The sequence below is a fragment of the Lycium barbarum genome, chromosome 7, assembly GCF_019175385.1.
Source record: "Lycium barbarum isolate Lr01 chromosome 7, ASM1917538v2, whole genome shotgun sequence".
In the NCBI taxonomy this organism is placed as follows: Eukaryota; Viridiplantae; Streptophyta; class Magnoliopsida; order Solanales; family Solanaceae; genus Lycium; species Lycium barbarum.
The window spans coordinates 128,716,072-128,740,632 of NC_083343.1; the positions used below are offsets into that span (position 1 = coordinate 128,716,072).

Consider the following 24,561-nt stretch of genomic DNA (forward strand, 5'->3'; position numbering starts at 1 on the left):
TTCTTTTACGTCTTGTATCTGAAGGAATGCCTAAAGCATCACTTGAATTCACATCGATAATAAAGTCAAAATTTGATTAGGAAAACTCTAATACATCTTTATGTGTGAGTAGAATCCCATTGAAAATAGCTGTATAATGAGTACCTGATTATCCAGAAGTGTCTTGCAACAGAAATGGCCAAATAAGTCTAGAATTTATCGGTTGAAGACTTGGGTGAGGTGAAGTGGGCAAAATAAATGATATTTACACCAAATCAATGAAATACTCATTCATTATTAACCATAATAATTTATTCTAAACACCGGGCACGCATAAATATATTTTTCAAAATCTGTTGACTTCATAGATTACTTGCATTTTCATGGCAGCTTAGCTGGAATTCTGCTGAGTTTGGAAACACATATAGAACAAAACTAATTTTCACTTTTCACAAAGCAAATTGAGTTTGCATTGATCTGAGAGCTGAACTATGAATAAGGTTAGTTATCTACATAGTAAATTTACAAGAGGTTAAAAGACTGCTGATAATACATGGTCTAAGTTGGTACTAATGCCAGAATTTGGTTTCTGATGATTCCCATACACTTCTGTATTTCACCATAGACTGGAAAGTTCTGCGAGCAACAGGGTTGCAAGCTTGCTAGAGCAGAATCAAGCACTTTCGCCACATCAGCGGGTGGAAATTGTCGCTCCGTACACTTCTGCAACGATATACAATATATAAAGAAGCAATGTCAAGCATAAGGATGGAAATCCGAAGGTATTGTAGGATCGCAGAATGCCCACAGAAATATTCACAGTATGATAAATGGGGATAAAAGGGCACCGATATTTTTGTGGAAGACCACCTAAACGAGGGGAAAAACTACGGAACAAGAAGAGCAAAACAATCACTATAGTGAGATTAGATATACTCTATACTCGAGTATCACAAAATTCTTGATACTAATACACTAAAAAAAGATGCTCTCATTTTAACTTTCTTCATTCTAAAACTCAAAACATCCCAGTATCAATATGTATCAGTCTCTACTTCTCCTCCTATTTATAAGTGATCCAAAATCACAATACAATGTCTACTTAGCTAGAAATTTTGAGAACGAGAATCGTCTTGGGGATAAAAAGGCAGCCCGGTGCACTAAGCTCCCGCTATGGGCGGGGTCCGGGGAAGGGCCGGACCACAAGGGCCTATTGTACGCAGCCTTACCTTGCATTTCTGCAAGAGGCTGTTTCCATGGCTCGAACATGTTATGGAAAATTTAATGTCATGCAAAAAGGAGGCACCCAACATGGAAATCCGAAGTCTAGCAAAGGGCAGAAAGTGATAGGTAATCCAAGCAAGGTAATTTCCGTTCTGAAGTCTGAACATTCTAAAGCATAATCTTCCCACAAAAGACAGCCCAAAGAAACATAAACTTGGAAAATGTACTGGAGTTACGGTATAAAAGAACTTGTCAACAGAAGACAGGAAAAGAACTGAGACTACCAATTGTATTTACCTGAATCATAAGCAAAGTCGCAACACATTTAGTGATAAGTTCGGAAGGAATTTCTGCTTCATTTCTATCCGACATATTCTTTGACTTAGGATCAGGTGCCTGCAACAGATAAATGCACTTTTAATCAATTTATATAGAGAAACAAATATAGCCACTAAGCGAACATGGGGTGGTAAAAGATCTCACAGTGGGCATGCAAGAGTCATCTAGCGGAATCCAATCATTCACATAATCAATAGCCTCCTCAATCTTCTCAATGGTTTTTTCTCTACCACTAAGCAAAAGCATCGCCTACACAGATAAGTTAATCAGAACTAAGCGAATCTACAACATGCAGAAGATAATGACTAGGTCACGAAAACGACAGAAGAAACATAAACAATAATAGGATGCAATACACAAAAAATAAAAATACTGTATGGTGGTATTGAATTAATAAAATCAAGTCTAAACGGATTAGAAGACGTCTGATATTATTAAACTTGGTTAAGAACCGCAAAGGTTTTAAAATAGCTAAATTTCAATAGTTCTCAAAAGAATGTCTCAATAAACGTACTGGAAGTCTTTAACTTTTTTCTCTTTGATCCTGATGTATTTATTCAACATATTTTGATCTGGTTATATACCAAAATGAAAATGATATAAAATTTATGCAAAATCACATATTATCTTTAAATGGAGCCAAAGGCCCAAAAAAATTACGTTTTCACCAAAAGAATTTTTTTATTTAAAAAATACTAAAGACATCACCAACTGATCTAGCTAAATTAAATGAATAGGTATCCCACAACTCTGTCGGTACGTATAAATTTCATTCCTAGGACTTCCAAAATTAAGATGTAATACAGGATAAGTAGTAGAAGTCCAGAACAGTGCATTTATACAAAACCACATTGAGTAAGCAATATTATTGACTCGAAAGGGAAAGAAATTAAATGTAGATCAAATTGCTAGAGAGCAAATAGGTAAAACCCAGTAGATAGTAACTTAGACAAAAGCAGATACTACCATGAATTTCATTTATACTTATTAAACAATGAACAAGTATCATCACAAAGTGTGGTGTTTGTTATGTTGTAAATGCTATTACTGAAGAACAAATTGATGACTGCATTTGAAGAAACGCATTTGAATATTCCCAAATCTGCTGAGGTCTTAAATTGACCAGGCAGCCATGTGAATGATGTTTCCAAATAAACTAATAAATATTGACATGTTATGAATCATAGCCTGCTTTAGAACCTTTTCAAACATCATTTTAAAACCGATTTGGGTCACACCACCACTGGTTTTAGAAAAATCCCAACTAACAGTTGATTGACTGTGTACCTGCACGGCTGCATCTACCATAGTCCGAGATTTGATTTTTGAACTTTCTATTATCTCGTTGACAACTGATTCCTGAGGCTGACTTGTACCACGATCAAAAGTGCACAACACACTGGGATCAACAATATTTGTAACTGGCCTTGGCCATGCAAGTGGAATGCCTCCCTGATAGGTATTCCGCTGCCTCAAGCGATGCAGGGCAGAAGAAACCTGCCAAAGCAAATGAATGCTATCGCAAACTTTGTGCATCTTAGTAAATTAAAATACGAGGTTAACCATGCCTGCTGATTGACTTGATTTAACTGTATTAGCACAGCAGCATATTGCTTCTGGAAAGGCTCTGGGTCTTTAAGAAAACAGCCATTGCTCTTTTGATTTTCCAACACATCATCATTCATGCGCCTCAACTCTGAAACCACTGCATCCTACAAGTTCAACCCAATGTCATGAGCTCAGCACAAAATATTCATGCCTTGTATGTGTAACATCAACTAGAGAAATGCATCTATTGACAAAAGTCCCGGAACACATACGTCGAAATACAAGAACACCAACCTTGACAGCTTCCTCAAAAAATACAAGACAAGAAGCAGTACAACTCTAAAACTCAAGAAACTAGTCATCAATATGGTTGCAGCATCTGCTCAAACTAGCTCACCACTAACTTAAATATTCCCTACCTCAAACAAAACAGTAAACACAGATTTTCTCATAAACAAATAAATGGTCAATGAAAACCTCCACAGATTTTCTCAAACTAGCATATGCCTGTATGTAGTAGACTAAGTTCTATAAAGCTTCTTCCATTCTTCGACCTTAACCTGCAGGTTCATTAAAAGGTTACCCCTTTTACAATTTTTTCCTTTTCTTCTTCCTACACATATTGTTTTTCTAAGATAGACTTTCTCTCTCCTCTCATCTTCTCTCTCCTCTCATCTCACCAACGGTAAGTGCAGCCCCCCCCCCCCCCCAACCCCACCTACCCCCCCAACCAGGCCACCCCAAACGGTCACCGGCGACCGGCGATGACGACCACTCCCGGCCGGCCAGATCTCTCTCTCTCCTCTGTTCTCTCTCTTCTTTCCTTCTTCCTTTTTTTGCTTTTTTCCCTCTTTGCCTTTCTCTTCTACCCTGCGACCGGAAATCCCCCACCAGTAGGTTTCCAGGCAGTTTCTGCACAGGTATTTCCGGCAGTTCCTGGCGGTGAACAGTGATTCCGGCCAGTGAACAGTATTTTCCGGCGGCAAACAGAGATTTCTCGGTGGTGAACAGGTTTTATTTACTTGGAGTTGGTACCTCCAATAGCCTATTTCCTGTCTTTTAGCCTTATAAATTTTGCTTGCTCAGCCTAATTAAATACCTATTTCACTGCTATTAGACTATTGCTAACTTGTGCTTTAGTATTGATCCTTCGTTTGTCTTAGATTAACCTTTCACTAGCGTATATTTGCTTTTCTGGCTTTGGTGAGGGATGGTAGACTAGGGTCATGTTCTCGGTTGGGATCGGGGGCCAGGGTTGGGGGGGCTAAGGGAGCTTCTAGGTTGAGAGTAGGGTCTTGGAATATTGAGAATTTATCGGGAAAGTCCATAGAGTTAGTTAAGATTCTTAAGAAGAGGAGGATTAATATAGCTTGCGTCCAAGAGACAAAATGGGTAGGACCTAAAGCTAAGGAGGTGGGTTCTCGGGCAAGTCGAGGTATAGGAATGGGGTAGGGATCTTTGTAGATAGTGAGCTTAGAGATCAGGTGGTAGAGGTAAGGAGGATCAATGACAGGATGATGGCGATTAAGTTAGTCGTTGGAGGGTTCACCTTGAACATTATTAGTGCCTACGCGCTACAAGTGGGTTTGGACGAGGAGGTAAAAAGGCGCTTTTGGGAGGACTTGGACGAAGTGGTGGTAAGTATACCGCCTACTGAGAAGTTATTCATAGGAGGAGATTTCAATGGGCACATTGGGTCTGTTTCGAGGGGTTATGACGAGGTGCATGGAGGATTTGGCTTCAGGGACAGGAATGGTGGAGGAGTCTCACTCCTGGATTTCGCAAAAGCTTTTGGATTGGTGGTAGCCAACTCGAGTTTCCCGAAGAAGGAGGAGCACTTGGTAACCTTCCGTAGCTCGGTGGCTGCGACGCAAATAGACTTTTTGCTCCTTAGAAAAGATGATAAAGGCCTCTGTAAGGACTGCAAGGTTATACCGAGTGAGAATCTTATGACCCAACATAAACTATTGGTGATGGATTTGGAGATAAGAAGGAAGAAGAAGAAGAGGGTCGTGGATGACCGACCGAGGATTAGGTGGGGTAGTTTGACTCTATCTAGTGCCCTAGAGATGGGGGAGAAGCTGATGGCTATGGGAGCGTGGGATAGTAGGGGGGATGCGAGCAGTATGTGGGATAGGACGGCCAGTTGCATTAGGGAAGCAGCTAGAGAGGTATTGGGGGTCTCACGAGGCCGCCGTGGTGGGCACCGAGGGGGTTGGTGGTGGAATGGAGAAGTCCAAGGGAAGGTAGAAGCAAAGAAGCAGGCATATGTGAAGTTGGTAGATAGCAAGGATGATGAAGAGAAGCGGACGAACAAGGAAAAGTATAAGATGGCGAGAAAGGAGGCGAAGATGGCAGTTTCGGCGGCTAAAACGGCAGCCTTTGAACGCCTTTATGCAGAACTAGAGGATAGAGGTGGGGATAAGAAGCTATTTAACCTCGCCAAGGCGAGAGAGAGGAAGGCACGCGACTTGGATCAAGTGAAGTGCATCAAGGACGAGGATGGTCAAGTGCTGGTACAGGAATCTCGCATTAGACAGAGATGGCAGTCATACTTTCATGAACTCTTGAACGAAGGAGGGGACAGAGACATTGTGTTGGGAGACTTGGAGCACTCGGATAGGCGTCGCGACTTTGGATATGGTAGGAGTATAAAGATTGAGGAGGTTAAGGGAGCTGTTCATAGGATGCGCAGGGGAAGAGCGACCGGACCTGACGAGATTCCTGGGGAATTTTGGAAGAATGCAGGCAGGGTAGGCTTGGAGTGGCTGACTGGGTTGTTTAATGTCATTTTCAGGACAACGAAGATGCCGGAAGAATGGAGGTGGAGTACAATGATTCCCGTGTACAAGAACGAGGGAGACATTCAAAGCTGCAACAACTATAGAGGTATCAAGCTGCTAAGTCACACTATGAAAGTGTGGGAAAGGGTGGTGGAAATGAGGGTGAGGAGAGGTGTGTCTATTTCAGAGAACCAGTTTGGATTCATGCCGGGGCGCTCGACTACAGAGGCCATTCATATTGTAAGGAGATTGGTGGAGCAGTATAGGGAGCGGAAGAGGGACTTGCACATGGTATTTATTGACCTAGAAAAGGCCTACGACAAAGTGCCAAGAGAGGTCCTATGGAGATGCTTCGAGGCTAAAGGTGTACCTGTGGCGTACATTAGAGCGATAAAGGACATGTATGATGGAGCTAAGACCAGGGTAAGGACGGTAGGAGGAGACTCGGAGCACTTCCCTGTTATGATGGGGTTGCATCAGGGATCAGCTCTTAGCCCGTTTCTATTCGCCCCGGTGATGGATGAATTGACGAGACAAATACAAGGTGAGGTGCCTTGGTGTATGTTGTTCGCAGATGACATAGTCCTGATTGACGAGACTCGCAACAGAGTTAACGATAAGCTGGAGGGCTGGAGACAGACGTTGGAGTCTAAAGGATTTAAATTGAGTAGGACCAAGACAGAATACTTGGAGTGCAGGTTCAGTGGCCTACTGCGTGAGGCTGACGGGGAAGTGAGGCTTGGTACCCAGGCCATTCAAAAGAAAAGAAGCGATGGGGATATCGACGACGATGTTTCACATCGTATTGGTGCAGGGTGGATGAAATGGAGGCTCGCCTCCGGAGTGCTGTGTGATAAGAAAGTGCCACCAAAACTCAAAGGCAAGTTCTACAAAGTGGTGGTTAGACCGACTTTATTGTACGGGGCGGAGTGTTGGCCAGTCAAGAAATTTCACGTTAGGAAGATGAAAGTCGCGGAAATGCGAATGCTGCGGTGGATGTGTGGGCACACTAGGATGGATAGAATTAGGAATGAAGATATCCGAGACAAGGTGGGAGTGGCATCAGTGGAGGACAAGATGCGGGAAGCGAGGCTGAGATGGTTTGGACATGTGAAGAGGAGAGACACAGATGCTCCAGTGCGGAGGTGTGAGAGGTTGGCTATGGACGGTTTCAGGAGAGGCAAAGGGAAGCCGAAGAAGTATTGGGGAGATGTGATTAGACAGGATATGGCACAATTTCAGCTCACCGAGGACATGACCTTAGATAGTTGGTTGTGGAGGACTCATATTAGGATAGAAGGCTAGGTGGCTTATCCTTTCACCATAGTAGTTGTAGTTTTGCTCATTTGTTTATTACCATTTGATTGCTGCTTATATTTGTTGGGCCGTTGTACTTTGGTTATCTTATTTATCTATAGTAGTTAATGCTCCTTTCTTTCCGGACTGTCCTACCATGACTTTCTCGCTTTCGTTATTCCTTATTTTCATATTGTTTTCGATATGCTTGGTCCTATCTGACCTTTTGTCTTGTTTTCCTCTCTTGTTCTCCTCTCTTGAGCCGAGGGTCTTTCGGAAACAGCCGCCCTACCTTTCAAGGTGGGGGTTAGGTCTGCGTACACTCTACCCTCCCCAGACCCCACATGGTGGGATTATACTGGGCTTGTTGTTGCTTCTTCCTACACATATAAACCTTTCATTTTTAGAAAAGAAATATACTTCTCCCTCATTAGCTTATACTGGTAATTCTGACATGAATTATACAAGTTTTATTGTTAAAGGCATTCTATTTGAACTTTAAACTGTTGGAAGGAACACATTTATTTATTAATTAAGGCCTGGAACACACTTCCTCACTTATGAAACCCCTTGGTTCACCAAAGAGTCAAACGTCCCACATGGTACAAGAAAAGTAAAATTTTGGAGGGACGTGCGGTTAGGTCATTCACCACTCAAAGATTTTGCAGCATCAACTGTCTTCACAATTCAGTGATCACTGAATTATTCACGGATTAAGGTTGAACTCTCTCAGGAGGAATTTAAATTATTTGGAAGTGCCTAGGACTTAAGAGGGAGAGAAAGAGAGAGAGACCTTGCTTTCATTTGTATGAGCTTCTTTCATGGATCATATAAATAATAAAGTGAAAAACAAAATTAATTTTGCAACCTTTTTATCTAGTGCACAAGTCAACTCAACAAGAGCTTGAACATCAGCTTCCTTTGCTTGAATTTGAGCAGCAACAGAAGACTTTAAATATGCTTTCTGTTGGTATGTGGCGGTTTCCAGGACTCCAGATTTACATTGCATATCAGCTTCTGCTGAAGCCACCTGACCATCAAGGTACTAATAAATTATGTAGAATGATAATATTAAGAAGCATAAAAAAAATCATCCATCCTTCTTAGTTATTGGGAAAAAAAATTGTCACACACAATAAGGGGAGTAATGATCGAACCTCTAGAGGGACTTCTCAAGGTATATATCAATTATGGTATTACAGAGATTTTGAGATCAGGGATAAAATTGATAGTCATGAAATCCACTAACTCTCACGTTGAATGTCAGTTTTTCCATTATAAGGTAAAGCAAATTAAGGTTCATCTTTCTAAATCGAAAAACATAAATCTGTACCCTTTCTGTTTAGGTGGCCTACTTTGATGTGGTATTTTGCCTCAATTAACCAATTTAGAAAAACAGGGGTAGGTAATCATTAAATTGAACTAGAAATACTATCAAGTATTTATATTAATCATTAAATTGAACTAGAAATACTATCAAGTATTTATATTTTTGTTCCAAAAAACTAAGTAAATTAAGAACATCTTGACAGCTAAATATCATAATTATAACCGCCAAAGTCCACTTAGAACAGTAATAATAGTTTAAAATTGGATGTGCCAAATTGCAATCTCAGTTAGATCAGGGCGTTTGATGAATCTGAAATACTAATTATAAAAGGTATATAAGGGAGTATGAGGAGAACCACTGACCTTTGTCTGCTTTAGCAGATTACTGCTGGGATGGGTTGGTGCGGAGAAATGAGAGAAAACATCTTCATTCTCCATGTTGTCACCAGCCGGAAATTTCAAAATCACATTTGCTCGTACATTCACCTTGAGCTCATTGAAACTCTCAAAAAACTTATCAACAGCGTCTGCATGCCTTTTAAGTGATGTGGGCATGTTTTCAAAAGGATTTAGAGGCATGCAGTCAAAGTCCTGTCAGAGCAATAAATGTGCCAATAAGCCATCAGGTCCAGAAAACAACCACTAGAGAACCAAAAAGTACTGAAATACACTCTTTTTTGTCAGTTCTGAAATACCGATTCATACACACATGTTATGAACCAAGTACCCAAGCTGTTTACAAGGGGACCTAAGGTTTTGTCTTCCAACAGATAAAAGAGATTTGACGCAAGAGTGTAATACATCTGTTTGGTTGAGTAATCCATTTAATATAGTTATGCCTTTCTTTTCTTTTTTCTCGCATTCAGAAGCATCTTCAGAAGAAATATTAGACTTACCATATTTGGAGGATGGGACCAGAGTGTGAGTACATCTGGACTTGCTTTAACATAGCCTAACTACTAATTTTGTTTCTCCCACATTATGAGATAGCTCCAAAAGGAACAAAAAGCAATCTAGAAACTACTCCTAAATCCTAAACTAGTTGAACTGGCTATATGAATATTTGTATCTGTCTGCTATATTCAAGCCCGCCTCATTCAACTAGTAAATAATGTCTTAGAAAAAGGCAAATGAGAGGTTTTTTAAAACTAAAGATGTCTTTAAATCTTACAATTATTCTTGTACAGTAAACCATCAACCAGAGTAGAACTCTTGTCAAACTCTGGACCTAATCTAAGCGTAATAAAAACTAAACCTTAATAACTAAATGGCATTGCCTATATTGATCCTTTGATTCCATTCTGCTCTATATTTTAGCTAAATCGACATACATTTGAGAGATTATACACGCTTTGATACAACTTCATCCACATGATTTTAGATCTACTGCATCCTTTTCTATCAACTTCAATGATCATAGTGTTGTGCCAAAGGAAAAGTGTATATGTTGGTCTATGAAGGATGTCAGTTAACCCATCTAAAGAGACATTCTCATTTTCTGTGTGTTACTTGCACCATTGTAATCATTTCTAATCTTGTTCCAGTATTGGTGCCGGAATATAGTATGAGCATTATTAAGCAATAATGAATTACCATGACAAATTCAACCCCAAGCTCAGGTCGGTCAAACTGAACACGACATCTGGAGCGTTCAACTGTCAGCACACTTCCATCATGAATCTCTCTTGTTTTTGGATGGATAGCAATGACACGCTGCCCAACTGACAATGGCCTTGCAAGATCTGCGGGTAGCCCTTCCCTTGTACCTTCACGAAGTTCACTATAATGTTTTCTGACAGATTCCCGGTATTGATTAAGCTTCTCCTTTTCTTCATTCAAAAATTGCTCAGAGAATCGCCGTGGTTTGCCAAGAGAACTACATCAAGGTGAGGATTCAATGGACCACCATTAATATAAAAATAACAAACTACTTAATATTTAGGACTTGTCCGGGGAATAGAGTGGCTTCCAAATTGCAGCGAAGCTGAGAAGCTACCTTCTTATGACACCCCATTCAACACGAGTTAACCTTGGAACATGTCCCAATCCAACATGATACAGGTACTCCACAAATTCCCTTTTGGCAAACCAGGGGTAGTCAATTGCGCTGTAGAACCACTCATATATACACCAACTTCGTACCTGATGTTTGGAAAGGCAATTGGAAATCTTTTCCTGCATGCAATGTTTTCAAGTTAACTAGTAGTCAAATCATGAAGATGCACTATAACAATGGACAAAGATGCATAACCAACCCTAAGACTGAATGCTCTGTCATGAAGTGCAGTGACGGATGCACTAGTATCATCCAAACTTTTATCAGGAATCTTCAAAGTTTTCTGTCTTTGAGGTTTTTTCAGGTCCATCTTGCGCCTGCTTCTGACTTTAGTAGGCAAATTAACCTGGTTTTCCACAGGGACCTGTGAAGTAGATTGAGCTGAATCACTTTGTTCTGTTCTTGGATCTGCACATGATGAATGCGCCTGATCTTTGATTAATTTTGGCGACACACTCTGATTGGATCTTTTACCCTTATTTGTTGATTTCTTTGATAATTCTTTTGCCTATAGGAGAAAAGAGATCAAAGTCAAATTAAAAACAATGCAGCTGATTAAGGTATCCGATCTGGAAAAGTGTTTAAAGCAATGGCTCAAACATCTGCCTAAATCTCTAAACAATCATTTGAAAAGGACAAAAACAAGAAAATCACCTCAGCTTCCTGAGAGTCAGTGACATCGTTGTTAATATGAACTTCAGTTTTTCGAGCCTGCAAGAATATCCTCAGAATTGTTACATATCATTTAACTCGTCAGAATATTGAGTAGGGATGCAAGCTGCCAAGAATATTGAGTAGGGATGCAAGCTGCCTCCTAATACCTTAGACAACATTGCTTTATGTGCCCGCCTAACCTGCTTTGTTTCAGGAACAGCACTAACATCAGTAGGTCTAACTTTACCATGCTTTGATGTCTTACTGGAAATAACTCCAAACTTTGATACAGGTTGACTCCATCTCGATCTAACCCCTACTGATTCACATTTGTCTCTTTGTTTGTTAGCAGGCACAGCTTCTAAGGAGCCAGATTCATCAACATGATCATCGATTTCATCTTTGAGCTGGACCGTTGACTCTGAAAAAGAAATGAATAATCTAATATACTCGCAGTTAAGACAGGGAATAACAACTGAAAAATCGAGTGGAAACACATCAACCGTGATCAAGATACGGGATAGTCAGCATATCAAAAGCTTCAACTTTTTCTTTTTTTTTTTAAAAAAGAAGGAAATAGTAAGGGAAAAAACAAAACTTAAACACCGGAAGTGAAAGAACAAGCAGGAAAAATTAGCAACATCACAAGTGACAAGATGGACGAAGCACACATGGGTCTACGACTTCCACGTTTTTCTATACTTGCTTCAATATATCCAGAACTCAACATACTTTAGTGATGACTTCCCATCAAGATCCTGTGTTTATGACCTCTTACGCAAACTTACAGAACAGAGGAAGAGAAAGCAGAAGTTCATCGCTACTAGATGCACCCAATTTTACCAGCTATTTTAGGAGCTAGTTGCAAGCATGTGTTAGATTAACTTTGCTCTCCTTCCTTAAGGAATATATCACTTGGTTGAGGGCAGCCCGGTGCACAAAGCATCCCGCGTTAGCAGGGTCCGGGGAAGAGCCGCACCCCAAGGGGTGTTGATGTAGACAGCCTACCCTTGTCACTTGGTAATCATGAATATATGTTTTCACTTGGTAATCATGAATATATGTTTTCACTTGGTAATCATGAATATATGTTTCCCCTGAAAAACAGAGAACAGCATACTGTTTGTATAGAAATTGACGTTAGGACACTGTAAAACACATCAATGGGCATTGTAATTTTCAGTTACTTATACAGAAATTTTAGGAAGACGAAAATACAGAGCAGCTAAGAAGCACCAAAACATCTGCAACGCCTTTCTCCAACCAAATGAAGGTGAGCACATCAGAGTAATCAAAAGCGAAAAACGCAAAAAACAAAAATGCCAAAGTCTATTGGACTTAAGCGCAACTGAAGCGTGTGATTTACTGAATAAAAGTACCAATGAAGATCTATCAAGCAGAAGTTATAATTACCATCTTCATTTTCTGTTGTTGGCATCATTAGCGACAAATCAGCCAAAGTTTGCAGAGCATCAAAAGGGGAGTCTTCGTCTACATGAAGAAAAAGAAAATTAGCATAATATACCCTCTAGTTTGGCTCATTCTACCAAGATATATAACAGCTTCAATGACATAAAAACAGGTTTACTTTTTTTTTTTTTTTTGAGGTTGACATGATAACAGCTTTAAAGTCGAAATTTTACCAATATAGCATGATACTTTGCATGAACATAATAAGACTCGAAGAAATAACTCTTGTCTAACTACTTGGAAAACAAAGACAAACTAATGAGACAAGATGAAACAGTATTTGAAATATAACAGAACATCGACGGATCTCCTAAGCCCTAAGTTGTCCAGAACTTGTAACTATGAGTTTTTCCTTTATCTACCTTTCCTGGCGTGTCTAAGCCTTTTATAGATGAAGCAACTCCCTAGAGATTAATGTTACGAAAGTAATGTTCTGATCTTGTAAGGTGAAAAACTGGAGAAAAGGAAGAAATCCCCGAGAATGGCAATACAGCTTAGCTTACTACAACCAATGGCAATACAGCTTAGCTTACTACAACTATGACATCACAGAAAGAACAGAGTGTTGAAGGCAGATTTGGGTAACTTTATTTGATGGTTAAGCATTTGGGAAACCTATGGATGTTTTCTTCTGTAAATAACTTTTATCCATCCATGTTAAGGGCATGTTAAGAATACCAGAAGGGTGAGGCGAGTGTGATTTGTACTAGACAGGAAGGGGAAAAGGGGGGTGCTAAGGGGATAATATTTGAGGTTAAAATAGACTTCTACTAAAGAACACAGAGATACGATACACACACTATATGCATGTACATCAAAATTGAGAATTAATGGTCAGTGGTCACTCTGATGAAACTAAAGACTGTCATTTTCTTCATCCAAGGGAATTAGCCCTAGTTAGACTTGGCTTAGTGCGATAGCAACAACTTATACTTACTGATCATCCCTCTCGTCAAACTTGGCTACATGTTCATTCAATTCCTATTAGGGCTTCGACTTTCCTTCTCTTTCAAAAGTAGATCCCCCCCCCCCCCCCCCCTTTTAACTAATGGCAAAAGATAGAATAGAATAATCAAAGAGGACTAAAAGTAACATATAAAATGATGTTAATTATTGAAATGGAAAATCCAGATAAACAGTAATCTAAAAAAACTTGGTGATACCTCTCCTCAAAAGCACCTTTTTGCTCCTCTTTCTAGAGCCTTGTAAAAAGGTCCTTGAATTCTTTTCATCTGTGGCCTCCATTTCAAGTTTACCCCTCACCGCACCCAATCTTTGACCTTCTGTACCACTACACGCCTCTTTGATATCATCAAACTGGTTGTTACCACTATCATCAACTTCCAACTTTTCACCGTAACGCCTTCTTCCCTTCTGTGCTGTTCGACTAATTGTTCCTGTGTCCGCCAAATCATTTTTATACCTCAACAGCTCTCCAGTGTCTGCTTCCATGCTTCCCTCTTCTTCGTCCACTTCATTACTAAGAAGCTTTCCATTGCCCGTACCCATTTTAACACGCTAGTTGAGAAAACGAACAAGAAAATATCAAAAAAGTTTATCTCACATAGTTTATGGAGATAAGTCACAATATGAAACGAAAGTTGAGCATTACCTTTCTTTCAGCAGTCTCATTAGGTGAGGACAAAGCACTGTCCTCCCAACGGTTTAGTGTCCGAGAGACCTGAGGAGAACCACCTCTTTGTGAAGCTTCTGTTAATACTAATGCTATCTTCATATCATCATCAGTGTCATCTGCCTGTGGTTTCAAACTCCGCCTACTTGGAGAAAAATACTTCTTGCCCATGGGATTTTCATAAGAAAAAGAAACAGGAAAGCGTGGGGTTCTTTTTCCAACAGCACGAGGCCGGCTTCCTGAAAGGCAACTCCAGCGGAACTTCATCAATAATAACACATGACAAGGGCTCAAACCTTAGATAAGAGAAAAAGAAAATAGGCTTCTATCTTGAGTTACGGATAATAAATGAAAAGAAATATTTTGTTTGTCAACCGTCAAAGAGGTCAAGCCTCAGTTCAATAAGTAAATAGGTTATGTGGAAGGCAACTAAAAAGTATGAAACCCCGAGAAAAGCTACTACACAGCATGCAAGTAAAATGCACTGGTGACAATAAAATGTAAGCAAGAATAACAAGCAAGAAAGATCCTAATCTAAGTTAGCTGAAAAATTCTTTAGAGATATTTTGTTCTTGTTTCCATAGGAATAAGTCCTCACTTATTTTAATTCATCCTTTTTTTTGTTGTGGGCGGGGTAGGATGGACAACGCACCTCCTGAACGTTTCTTCTTCAACAAAGTTAAACATCCATGAGTAGCTGCTAACGTTGGGGATGCCGCTTCAGATGTTTTAGAAACATCAGGCTGAATCCTAACACGTGCACGTTTTTGAGGTTTTCTAGACGTTCCAGCATCCTCATTACTTTCTTGCTCACTGTCGCTTGCTGCCTGACATCGATAATGAAGATACTTCAACAGAAAATACATAAAACTAAGATTCAGGTATAATATTTAAACACTGAGACTGAAAAGCCATGAATAAATATAAGAGCATTGAGCAGATACTCGCTTCTCTTTAGAAAATGCTTTGCTATAGTCTAACATGTAGAACATCTTTCCTGATGTTCATTTAATAACAGCTTGCGAAGACCTTTCTGTTCAAGACAAACAGCATTTTTCAATTGAAGTATACAAGAAATTCCATACACTGATGCCACGAAGCAAAAACTCTGGTATCTATCTCACGTGCAACACTACTTCCTCAGCTTGAAACAAATAGGAAAAGGAAAAAATAAGTCTGATGGGTGCGGAAGGGAATGGGGGATAGGCAGATAAAACATAAAATACACACATTTCTCTTGCTCAAACTCAATATATCTCAAGCCTTACCAAGTTGCAGTAGTGATCAGTCATCATGGCAATCAGCCCAACAACAGATGCAGTCCCCTCTGGAAGAGATAAATAAGCCTGAAATACAGTAGAATAAGATAGGTAATTTTCATCTTTATTTTGTATGACTTAATATATTCATAATATATTCATGCAGATTAATTATTCATTGTCATTTGTTGTTCTAAAATTTGAAATGTTATAATAATATCTCCACAGAACAATGATCAACTTGTCACTGACCTGTTGCTGGAAAAAATAGCAAACCATGATTTATGATTTTTTTTTATAAAGACCATGGTTTATGATAATTAACATGGCACTCAGTGCTTTTTATGTATATAACCATGTAAAGGTAAAAATGATCGCAAGTTAAAGTGACAATTCTTTTTTAGTGAAATGCGCTTCACCAGGAAACAACAGCTTTCTATTTCGAGTGCAATGGAGTATGGAGAGCTGTTTCACTGTATTAATGCAACATAATAGCATCAAAAAGAAAATGAACAAATCATTTTACCAAACTGGTATTGCAGATTTATGAATCTGATAAGTCATCTTTGATGCAAATCTTTTCAAGTAATATCAATCACCCACAGGATTGAATTGTCCCATATAAGGATCCAGAAAAGGAAAACAAAGAAGCACTAAAAGTTGACTAAGCTGGTTGAGATTTATGGAACCTGAATACTGCCCAAACGGACAGAGAAAGAGAGAGGAGAGGATGATATTACAATAAGCCACATTAAGGCAACTAAATCAATGATAGAAGTGTTAAATTTCTAGTTACAACAGAATAAACTGTCGTACTTATAAAAGAAACAAAGAAAAAAAAAAGACAGAATATAATAGTCATATTATTGCTAACAAATATATGATGCCCTCCTGCAAAAGCTAAGAACTATGTTCTTTCCTTTTAACAGATTCCTTCTCCTTTCCTACTATCCTTTTGTTTTTGTTTTTATTTTGAGAAAACTGAAAAGATGAGTATTCCTTTCCTACTGTTCTTGTGTGGACACATCATTTTTACAAGGTATAAAACAGAAAATTATGTGTATGAATGTGTTGATTACGTGACAATCTCAGAGGACTCAAGGAACAGTACTGTTGGATGTCTAAATTCTATGCAGCTTGTGAGTACAAAATAACAAATAGCAAGTACATAATTGACTATCTGATTATGTACAGAGTACTCATGGAGATAGGAGACTGCAGCTGATGTTCATAACATCCACATGCGTCCATGATACAAGTACGACGTACACATCACCATATCAGCAATCATGACCAAGCAAGAGAAAAGGCTAAATTATTTCCAAAGTAAGACACAGGAAAAAAGGCTACAGGCAATGTAAAATGATTGCCTACCAGAAAAAGAGAAACTGAATATCAGATGAATACAGCCCCACAAAAGCAGACAACCCTAACCAGATTTCATTGAGAAAGAGATTTGACTTATTAAATTTTTGTGCTCTTCAAATTAACTTGTAATGAATAAGGTAAAAGCCAATGACAAGAAGTGTTGGAAGAAGATTCTCACAAAATGGCCTCTCTCACCATCCAATCAGTATAAATGACATTTAAATCCAGCTATAAATCAGAAGGAACATAGTTTGGAAGATGGATAAGAAGATGAAGAGATGTATTGCCAATCAAGATACATCACTCAATGATTTCATAAGCAAGAGGATTCGATTATAAAGACGTGTGTGACTTTGTTGTCTACAGTCAGAGCCTACCCTATTCATCGTGTAAAGAGCTTCCACCATCTCTGCAGTTCGGGGTTTCACTGCACCAGCAACCTGCAATAAGTATAAAGCAGCTCTTAGCGGCAAGGCGATAGAGATCAATCTACAGCAAATATATGTAAGTTACCGGAGATATTCAATAAACTGCAATTAGTGGATTATACTTTGAATTTGGACAGACCTTTTTCCAATCTTTACCATACTTGCGGTATGCTTTATAGAAGCGTGTCAGGTCCTCCTCACTCCACTCAGGACCTAGCATGTCAGACAACTTCCTCTTCTGCAATTTTATAGGAAGATCCGCGTCAAAATACATACAGAATTCCACGAGTCTTAGAGAATGTGTTACCCCTAACATAAATGAAACTAGATGAAATATTTCGCCCTTCCAACTCAACATCTTAACACTTTCCTAAAGGAACCATTTGATGACAAATGACGAGAATAGGGAAGGGAAATCTGGAACTTTAACATTCCAGCATATTCTCCACCTTTAGTAAAAGGAAAGCTGTGCAAAATACAATTTGAAGCTTCCCCACATAAGAAACTTCCATCTAATCCATCAAAACTATGTGAAAGTCAAAACCAATTTTTTTCTTCTCATTCCCTATTTTCCTTTTTCTTTCAAAGAAAAACATGCAGGAAAATGTCTTCACTTCACTGACACAATTCTAGCAACGACCTGACATCCTTGACGAAGCCATTCATCTTTCTTCTTGCACTATCTACCTCTATTCACGTAATGTAACAAGAGCAAACAAGAGTATAGTAGAACTCACCCGTTGCAAGCTTTTCTTCAAATTGTCCCCATTGCCATCTTTACTGGGAGAGATTTCAGTTGTAGGAGAAAAGCGCTTATTTACACTTCTAGATTTTTTTGCTGGAGCCATGCCTAAAACCCTGGGGAACATATAAGGAAAACGAAAAACAGAATCAAGTAAGGACAATGTAATAGTCTGTTTTATGACAATTGAATGTTTTGGAAAGTGATAAACTACATAGGGAATAAACGATATTTTAATATGTACATCAAATAATAGTTTCAGCAAATAAAGTTCTATGGAATAGTTACTTGATTTTGTCAAAATATATATAAATAAATTGCAAAAATTATATAAGCGAACAAGCATATGTATTAAAAAAAAAAAAAAGTCAACTTCAACCATGCTGAATGATAACATCAATAACTCTCAGTAGGTGTGTCCATGGTATGATACGGTATGGTTTTATTTTAAACATGCTATACCATTCTCATACTGAATTAACTCAGTAAGGTTTGGCATCTTTAATTTCAGTTTGTGCCGTACGGTAAGTTGGTGACTATGGTCTGTCGACACCGACTTGCATACAACGAAGAATTATGACTTCGACAATGGTGGGTACTCTTACAAGTTCCTGGAATAGCAATCTTAGGTCTTGATCCTATTAAACGAATTAAGAATTAGCTTATAAATTAGCTCTGAAGTTTCGTGGTTGTTCATAAAGACAAATTCTAAAGGTAGATGCAAACAGTAATGAGTAATTTGCATTGTATATGACTATATGTTATTAACTTAATTCAAGTTTATATTTAGCAGTAAAGGTTAGAAGGTCAAGTTTTGGCGGGAGAGAACGAGATCAAGGAGAGATGGAGAGCCTGTTTTAATCAATTGTTCAACTCGAACCAAGGCAATAACATTTTGGAACTCCATATAAGTGTACGATAGAAACGTTAGCTACACTGTAGAATTAGGCACATGGAGGTAAAGGATGTCATGAAAATATGAGAACTAGAAACGCTTGTGCTCCGAATAGTATTCCGATAGAGGTTTGGAAGTGTCTTGGAGAGGTTGGAGTAGAATGGCTCACCAATTATTCAATGTTATACCAAGAGGTGGTAGGACGCCTGACTAGTTGAGAAACTCTGTCCTGATTCCAATTTATAAGAACAACTGAGATATTCAAAGTTGTGCAAACTATCGTGGCTCTAAATTTCACGAGTCATACGATGAAATTCTGGGAACAGTATTAGAGCGTAGACTTAGGAATAGGACAACAGTGACAGAGAATGAGTTTGGATTTATGCACGATAGATCTACAACGGAGGCTATATTCTTGGTAAGAATATTGCTGAAAATTTATCGCAGAAAGAAGAAAGATTTACACATCGTGTTATTTAGAGAAAGCATTGGTGGGTGATGAAGAAGAAAAGAATCCGTATTAAAACTAAAACCCAACCAGAAGTATATTTACATAAAGGCATTTCAGGCTTGTTGAAACTCTGATTTATACTACATCAAAATCAATTTAAAACCCTCAGGGGTTGGCCTGGTGGCAATTGACTTGAGCCTTGAGGTGCTCCCCTTCAAGGTCTCAAGTTCGAAACCCGCTGGGTGCAAACAATTTCTGGGGGCCATCGGACTGGGGAAACCCTGAATTAACCGTGGTGCACTTGCGGGAAACTCCTTGCCGAGGGCCTGTGCACCCCCGGGATTAGTCGGGGCTCAAAGAGACTCGGACACCCGGTGCTAGTCAAAAAAAAAAATCAATTTAACCTTATGTCAGCAGAAACATCTCAAATTAAAAAGTCCAGATATGATTTCAGATTCTGAAAACACATCTGAAAAGGGCAGCCCGGTGCACTAAGCTCCCACTATGCGCGGGATCCGGGGAAGGGCCGGACCACAAGGGTCTATTGTACGCAGCCTTACCTTGCATTTCTGCAAGAGGCTGTTTCCATGGCTCGAAAACACATCTAAAACTATTCAAATCTATCATGTGATATTCTACGAGTGGATTACTAACATGACATACAGATAGTGTTATTTGTGATGCATTGTACACTGAACAGAACTCATGATAATTAATCTAAGGAAATAAGAGTTGCCCGCTACATTCATGCTTTCTCAGTGCATACGAAAACCTAAGTCATATCCTCTATGCCATAAATGAAAATATACCAAATCAAGCTATAACACCATGCATCAGAACATAGAAACATGTATTCAGTCCTCTTAAAAAACATTCAGCTCAAACGGAGATCCATTAACACCCTATAGTTATAATCTTTAAAGTATGAAAAACACCCTATATCAGTACTTTAGTCACACCATGTTCAAACACAGAAAATGGGATATTCGGACAAGTGAGGCACCACATACGTCCTAATGCTATAAACATGATTACTCAAACTTAGAAGAAATCCTTATATCGTGGTTTCAACCAAGTCAATAAAATACTCCCCCCGTCGCAAAATTAGTGTAGTTTTAACTATTTTCACGCCCATTAAGAAAAATAATAAATGCAAGGTATCATTTACTAAGTTGCTCATATTTATTAAATGTCTCGTGAGAATTGAGCCATAAGAAGAAGAAGTAGTTTTTAATATAAGGGTATAGTTGGAAACAGTTACTAAATATTGTCTTGAATTCCTAAAGCAACAATTATTTCGGGACAAATTTTGTTTGCTAAAACGACATTTATTTTTGGGACGGAGGGAGTACTACATATTCCAACAGTAAAAAAGGAGAAATACTTTGGTTTGAGGATCTGACCTTCTTTTTAAACTTAAGGTATGTTGGGCCGTCTACGAACCGTTTCAGATCACTGCTTCGAAAAACTTTTGGCACGCGGCACAGGATTCCAAAAAACTCAAGGCTTCCCCGTCAAGCCCGTCCCGTGTGCCTCAATTCCGAGTCAAGCAAACAGAATCAACCAAAAGGCCCATGTCTTGGCTAATAGCCAAGAGAGACAAACAAGGAAATGTTCAATAAAACTTTAATAGTTGTCATGTTCTTTTTTCTTTCATGAAGAAAGATAAATAGCGTGTGATTCAACAGGGAGACCAATAAATGTAACAATAGAGAGAACGATAGTTCACCAGTAATTGTATAGCCTGTTTGGCCAAGTTTTTGGGACGCCAAAAGTGTTTATTTTATTCTAAAAAGTGCTTATTTTTAAAAAGTGAGGTGTTCGACCAAGCTTTTGAGAGAAAATAAGTGCTTCTGAAGAGAAGCAGAAGCTAAAAAAAAAGTAGTTTTTCCCCAAAAGCACTTTTTCTGAAAAATGTTTTTGAGAAAATACACTTAAAAACTCAAAAGTGATTTTTAAATTAATTGGCCCAAATACAAACTGTTTCTCATCAGAAGTACTTTTTTGAAAAACACTTTTCAAAATAAGCTGATTTTAGAAACTTAGCCAAACAGGCTAGTAGTGTGCTAAAGGTAACAAATATCGTTCAACAATAATGAGTTAGAATAATGTATTCCGTTATCAGTAAAGCGATTCAACAGTAATCCAAATCTGTAGCTTGTTAATGTTAGGCTTTCGAGTTGTACTTCAAAATATCCACAGTTTAAATATCAAATTAAACAATAGCAAATTAACTACCTTTACAGCAAATAGGGAAGAAAAATAACCGTTTATTCCTGCGAACGGAATCATTTGACCTCATATCTCATGCATCCTTAATCTAATGATCGAATAATCGATTTGCAGTAATGTTTAGCTGATTCAACAGTTAGAATTAGGGTTTTTGAGCTGTAATTCAAAATAGACAGTTTAAATATCAAATTAAACAACAAATTCACTATCTTTACAGTGAAGATTAAGCAAATTTGTAGAATTTATATAGCATGGAGTTATAAATTTTATAGAATAGTGTATCAGTTATAATTGAAGTGGATTCAACAGTAATTCAAATTTGTAGCTTGTTAAAGTTAGGGTTTTGAGCTTGTATTTCAAAATAAACAGTTTAAATATCAAATTAAACAACAGTAAATGTCTAAATTTACAGTGAATATTCAGTAAAACAGATAATTTTAAGGAGATTAAAGAAGTAAAATACCGTTTATCTCTTCATCAATGATTGAATTGTTGATTTGAATTAATGTTGATGATTTGTTTTTTTTGCTAAGATTGATTAGCATAAAGCAATTGGATTAGATTCGAAGAATTGAAGAAATAAATGGAGCTAATGTACTGAAGCGGTGTAAATATGGGGTTCGAAATTGAATATTTTGGAAAGAAAGGTAACGAGGGAAGATTAGGAGAAACCTAGTTCTGAATAAAATTGAATTGAAGAAGAGGTTTATATATGAGGATGGAGTGCCGTTGGATTGATCTGATCGAACGGACATGGATGAGTCTGTGTTATTCTTAAAGTATTTAGTTCCTGATGTCTTTTTGCACCTCAAGTTTAAAATTAAGTAAATTCCACTCTACCCCCAACATTTAAGCGGTGGAAAATAATACCGCAATCTCAATATAAATTTTTTGGTGAGATTTTCTTTTTAATAAAGATTTTTTTTCTTGCTTTTTAGAATTAAATTATAAAAATATATAACTATTATTATTGTCCATGCACTTTAAGGGCCTATTTGGATTAGCCGGAAAAAATAGCTTTTATTCCGTTGAAAATAATGTACTTATCTTTTGGGACATGACAGCTACTTAGAATAATTTGTTAATAAATTTTAAGCTAGGAATGCTAAAGATTAAGTGAACACTTATTTTAAATCGGAGGATTATTTAATTTTAAAATTTTCATTTCCCTATTAATGAAAGATGTCCTAAATAGAAGTATCAAATGGTCTAAATTGTCCTAAATAGCTTAGCTCTTGAATAGATAACCAACAATTTTTCAAAATTTAGTTAATAATTTTTTTTCTCTAAAACTCAAAAACTTTAAACACCAATTATATCCAACCAATTAAAATTAGGGAAGAAAATTATACAACATTTGTTATTAACATATGATATGAAAAATTATTGATAAAATGAATGTCACATAACCTGATATATTTAACAAATTATATCAAATAGTTGTTATATCCTAAAAGATAAGCACATTATTTTCAACGGAATAGGTGAATGAGACAATAATAAGAGTTATATATTTTGTAATTATTCTAGAAAGAAAATAAAGATTTATTAAAAAAAAAATCTCACCGAAAAATATTACATAAGGGGTTATCGTTCCCATTCAATATGTGGAGGGGATATCGTTTCCCGGCCTTTAAATGTTAGGGGGGTAAAGTGGGATTGGCTCTTTAAGATTTAAACCTTATTACTTCACTTTCTTTCCTTTTGTTGGTTTCTCTTCTTTATTTTTCACCCGGTGGCCAGTAACATTTTGAGACCCAATTAATTACATAAATTTCATTTTGAGGAGGGTAAAGCATTTACACTAAATGTGATTTTATTTTCAAAATTAAAGCATTCCTATTAAAGATAATTTCTTTCTCAAAGTTTAAACTCCAAAGCTCTAATTGGGAATGAAGGAGTATTTACCATCGTACCACAATCTTTGGTGATTTATTACTTTTCCTCATATGTTGCAATAGATCAAGTTGTTTTGAAGGTAAAAAAATATCAAGCAATTCTGAAGGCTCCTAAATTTGACAATAATTTTCGCTTAATTATCTCAACTAAGAATTTAGGACTTATGCTTATTGAACACGTGAGTTCAAGTGAAACTTTGTAATAGACATAATTCGATAACATTGTTTTTAATTCCTTTTTCTCCTTCTTCCTCATTCCTTGCCACTACCTTCACCACCAGTGGCGGAGCCACATTATGCCGAGGGTGTTCATCCGAACCCCCTCGGCGGAAAAAAACACTGTTTTTATAAGGTTAAAATTATTTTTTATGTATATATAGTAGATGTTGAACCCCCTTAGGCTTCTTCGTATATTTACTTTTTAATATTTTGAATCCCCTCGACGGAAATCCTGGCTCCGCCACTGTTCACCACCATATCTATCATATGTTTGATACCTGTTCATTTTGTTCACATTATATTAACAAAGTGTTAAGTGAAAAAATCTTCAAATTTTTTCTTCTGTTTGGCATATTTAATTCTTTTTCAAAGTAAACATACAACTTAACTCAAACATCTTATACTTTTTTCTATGGGAATATATTTGTTTAATGTACTAAAGGAATTAATAAAGATTTACTACAAGCTTTTAGATATTTCTATTCGTTGTTTAAAGACCCCAAACGGCCTCAACATTCCGTAATCCATTACCTATATTTGAAAATAGAACTATTACTTTTTTATTTTATTTATTTCAAAGAAAATTCCATTCATAATATGAGTAATAATTTTTTAGTACAATCTGTTTATTTTTCTTACTATCAAGGCTACACTTTTGTTGTTCTATTTTAAGAAAAATCTGGAAACAGAAGGAAAAGAGGAAATACAGAAAAAATTTAAAATTTATAAATTATAATGGAGATACCCATTATCCCTAC

At 37.6% G+C, this 24,561-nt stretch overlaps 1 protein-coding gene across 2 annotated transcripts; it reads right to left on the reverse strand.

The window, feature by feature from the left end:
• Positions 1–319: 319 nt before the first annotated feature.
• On the reverse strand, positions 320–19,577 carry LOC132604357 (protein ALWAYS EARLY 3-like). 2 transcript variants are annotated; one of them, XM_060317841.1, is made up of 21 exons: positions 19,557–19,577; positions 18,104–18,224; positions 17,506–17,604; positions 17,316–17,378; positions 15,580–15,657; positions 14,964–15,138; positions 14,291–14,550; positions 13,842–14,196; positions 12,622–12,699; positions 11,376–11,629; positions 11,209–11,265; positions 10,754–11,062; positions 10,495–10,673; positions 10,092–10,374; positions 8,862–9,089; positions 8,038–8,199; positions 3,111–3,254; positions 2,830–3,039; positions 1,687–1,791; positions 1,501–1,599; positions 320–699 (listed from the first exon to the last, which is right to left on the reverse strand). In XM_060317841.1, coding segments are annotated over exons 1-21 (3,423 nt in total). In that variant the 5' UTR covers positions 19,559–19,577; the 3' UTR covers positions 320–537. The 2 variants fall into 2 exon arrangements, with proteins under 2 accessions (XP_060173824.1, XP_060173823.1); XM_060317840.1 differs by lacking the exon at positions 19,557–19,577 and having other exon boundaries at positions 320–702.
• Positions 19,578–24,561: the final 4,984 nt, after the last annotated feature.